This window comes from Olea europaea, unplaced genomic scaffold, assembly GCF_002742605.1.
Source record: "Olea europaea var. sylvestris unplaced genomic scaffold, O_europaea_v1 scaffold2910, whole genome shotgun sequence".
Classification (NCBI taxonomy): Eukaryota; Viridiplantae; Streptophyta; class Magnoliopsida; order Lamiales; family Oleaceae; genus Olea; species Olea europaea.
This window is the reverse complement of record NW_019247672.1, coordinates 74,864-78,386: the sequence shown is the minus strand read 5'-3', so window position 1 is coordinate 78,386 and position 3,523 is coordinate 74,864. Positions and strand designations below refer to the sequence as shown.

Genomic DNA, 3,523 nt, shown 5'->3' with positions numbered 1-3,523 from the left:
AGAGAATACTTGAGTTGTTGCATTGTTTCCAACAGGGACCTGTAAAGATTTATTGTGATAATAGTTCAACTATTAAACTCTCCAAAAATTCAGTTTTACATGGCAAGAGCAAGCACATAGATGTGAGATACCATTTCCTTCGTGATCTCCCAAAAGGAGTCAATGAATTGGTTTATTATCGTAGTGAAGACTAGGTCACTGATATTCTAACTAAACCTCTCAAATTGGCTGCATTTGTGAAGCTGCGTGAATTGCTTGGAGTTTATTCACAATCTACTTTAAACTGATTGTGTGAATAACATTCACTTTAAGGGAGGGTTTAATGTTTTATTTGTTTATTTAGCAGAATAATTGTTCGAGTCCTACTCTATTGGAATTTGGATGAAGTTTCACCAATTCTTTAGGAGATCCCATGAGAATAGGAGTTGTAAGTCATGGAGTTAGTCGTTGCTTATTTTCAGGAAGTTTATTTCACTTGTCTTTCTATTTAAGTTGTTGATTTCATCAATAACACGCACAGGAATTCAGAATAATTTTCTCCTCTTATTTTCAGTATAATTTCAGTTTCTTTCACTTTAATGGGTGGGCACTATTTTCTAATTATACATTAGATTTTTGTTGTTACTCATATAAAAAAATTTGCGCAAAGCTTTTGATTGGTTGTGTCAAAAGAACAAAGATAGAAGTTTAATTAAAAAAAAAAAAAAAAATATATATATATATATATAGTAAGCAAACGGTGAATACAAAGTTTCATACACCGACTACAAATTTATTGACAACAATGCTTAGTTTCATCAATTAATCTAGTAACCAAAAACACTGGTGGATTCAGATTTCCAGTGCCTAGCTTTCTCAAATCCATTAGTGCAATTTTCATAATCTTCAACAGTTTGGTCAATTTCTTCTTGACTGTTCATCACAAAAGGTCCAAACTGCACAACAGGTTCACCCAGTGGTTCACCTCCAACCAAGATGAATCTGAGGGACTTAGAGGACTTATTCCATGCCTCAAGGCCATCGCCCGAGCCGTCAAGAAGAAGAAGATGATGAGCTGTTATCGGCGAAGATCTTGGGTTTCCAAATATACCCTCCCCTTCCAATATGTACACAAATGCATTCCAAGATACTGGTATAGGTTGCTGCATATGAGACCCTGGATTCAGAGTGAAATCTAGGTACATAGTTGGGGTCCTAGTGTAAACTGGTGACTTTATTCCCAATGCTTCTCCTGCTATTATCCTGACCTTGATCCCATCTTTTGCAGCTTCTGATACGTCCTTGCTTGTTATTTCTTGATACCTTGGTTCGATCCTGTTAGATAAAAGATGAGCACGTCTTTAGTACATAGTACTGATCGAATCTCTTCATCACTTGGTTATTAAGCTCATGTTAGACAACCATTATTTCAAAACTCTTTATTCTACATATTCATTTTCAATCATACATTCACACAATAAAATATTTTGCACGTAAATTCAAAACATTTTCCTATTTTTTAACCACACATTCTTCTAAAATTCACTATTCAAAACTTTGTTTTTGCCAAATAATGGCCATCAAATAGTTGTGCAAGTATTAGGTATTTATGTAAAAGTGTAACTCAAACTTTTAGACTCGCACGATTATACTTAAATTTTCTCAAACGACGTGATTAAACTTACATTTTATGTTTGGAGGAGAGATTTATCCACAACTGCAAGCCCTTTTGAGTTCCCTGGCCAGCAGGCATTTCTGAGTGAACTATTCCTCTTCCAGCAGTCATCCATTGCAAATCACCAGCTTCTATTGTCCCTTTGTGTCCCTCAAAGTCTTCATGTGTCACTGCTCCCTGTTAATAGGCAATTTCTTAATAAGAAGCTACAAAGTAATTAATCATCTCGTCTAAAAGTTTAAGTTGTGTATTTAGTAAGTGCGAATAGCATTATGTAAGTCTGAGCAGGCCAGATTTTACTGGTTTTTTAACTTTAATTTTTTGTTATAAATATTTTTTTCCCCTTTTCCCTGTGGAAGCTTGACCAAAAGTAAGGCGGCTGAAAGCCATATGGACATGATTATAGCATGTTAACATTATAATTGTTTTTAGCATAAAGAAAAATATATGTTGTTTTCTTTAATCTGCACAATCACATCCAGTTGACTGTTCTCCATAAAACAAAAAAATAAAAAATAAAAAAAAGGATTATTTTAGCTCTGTTCAAAAATTGTCGTTTATCCAAAATATTTTGTAGGATCCGCAATTACAACACGTTGAGAACAGTTAATAAATAAGTTCAATTTTTAAGGGTTTAAACGTTGGAAATATTTCAAGAGTGGCCAAGAAATCACCAATGTGGCTATACCTGCAACATGTAGGTGACTGTTTCAAATCCTGTGAAACAAAAGAAGAAATAATCAAGTTAGATGCATAATCCAATTAACTCTTAACCATCTGATTTAAGTAAATCTAAATGGTTTATGAATCAAACCTCTATGTGGATGATCAGGAAATCCAGCGGGCCCAGACACTGTAAAAGCCAAAAAAAATTTAAATGGATTCACTAAAAGCAAGAACTGTAAGTCTGTAATGTCATTTTCATTCAAAAAAAGACACAAAAACAAAGATACCCACCTGAAAATTCATCCAAAACAAGAAAAGGATCAAAATATTTCAGCTCAAACCTGAAAAAAATCCGAAAAGCATAAAATTTCCCTCTTATTAAGTCTTCATATGTATGTTCAACGGCTAAGATAATAAGCAGCTAAAATAAGTTACTTATGAGCACGAATAATAAATAAGTACCTTCCGATGCTTCTTCTAACGGTAGCTCCAACTCCTTCACGTTGAGGCCTGGCCAGAAACTTTCTGACAACAGTACGAGGTTCTTTGATAACGTTGGACATGTTCTTTCTTGATATTTTTGTTTCTTTGGCTTTTTCCTTGGTTTCTTGAGTAAACTGAAATTAAAATATGGATGGTGGGCTGAAATTTGAAGGATTTTTTTGTGGTGTTTATATAGAAAGAGAGCGGAATGGAAAATCAGAAAATAGTGAACGGTCAAATAGGGAAAGTGCGGGTACCCACATGGTTGCTTCCTTGAGATCCAGGCACTTTTTCTTTGGACATACAACGTCAGCATACCATCATGGTGATGCTTTCAGCTTCCCCTTATCACGCAATTGTTTTTTAATTAAGTTATTTCAATGACGAATTAATCTACTTGTACCAAATGTCTTACCTAATTTTTGATCGAATTGACAAGTGACGTCTAGGGGGGCACCTGTCCACTCCAATAAAGACGTGATACTTGTCAATTCGGTCATTCATTTGGTATGAAGTCTGACGATTGATTGGAAAGAATATTATTAAAATCAATGTATAAAAAATTGTCAATTCACACAATATAATCTATAATATTAAAGTTGATCACCAAGCAAAACTCTACTAATGTAAATTATCACATTTTTCGACCCATTACAACTTAAGGTCTTTCCATTTGATGAGAATGCATTAAAATTTTACTAAAAAATAAAATAAAATTTG

The 3,523-nt window shown here is 33.9% G+C and overlaps 1 protein-coding gene across 1 annotated transcript; it reads right to left on the bottom strand.

Annotated features, from left to right (window-relative positions):
* Positions 1-729: 729 nt before the first annotated feature.
* LOC111384428 (pirin-like protein) lies at positions 730-3,005 on the bottom strand. Its single transcript, XM_023008702.1, has 6 exons — positions 2,783-3,005; positions 2,612-2,661; positions 2,469-2,507; positions 2,343-2,371; positions 1,665-1,831; positions 730-1,314 (listed from the first exon to the last, which is right to left on the bottom strand). Exons 1-6 carry the CDS (start codon positions 2,881-2,883, stop codon positions 807-809), a joined length of 894 nt encoding a protein of 297 aa, XP_022864470.1. The 5' UTR covers positions 2,884-3,005; the 3' UTR covers positions 730-806.
* Positions 3,006-3,523: the final 518 nt, after the last annotated feature.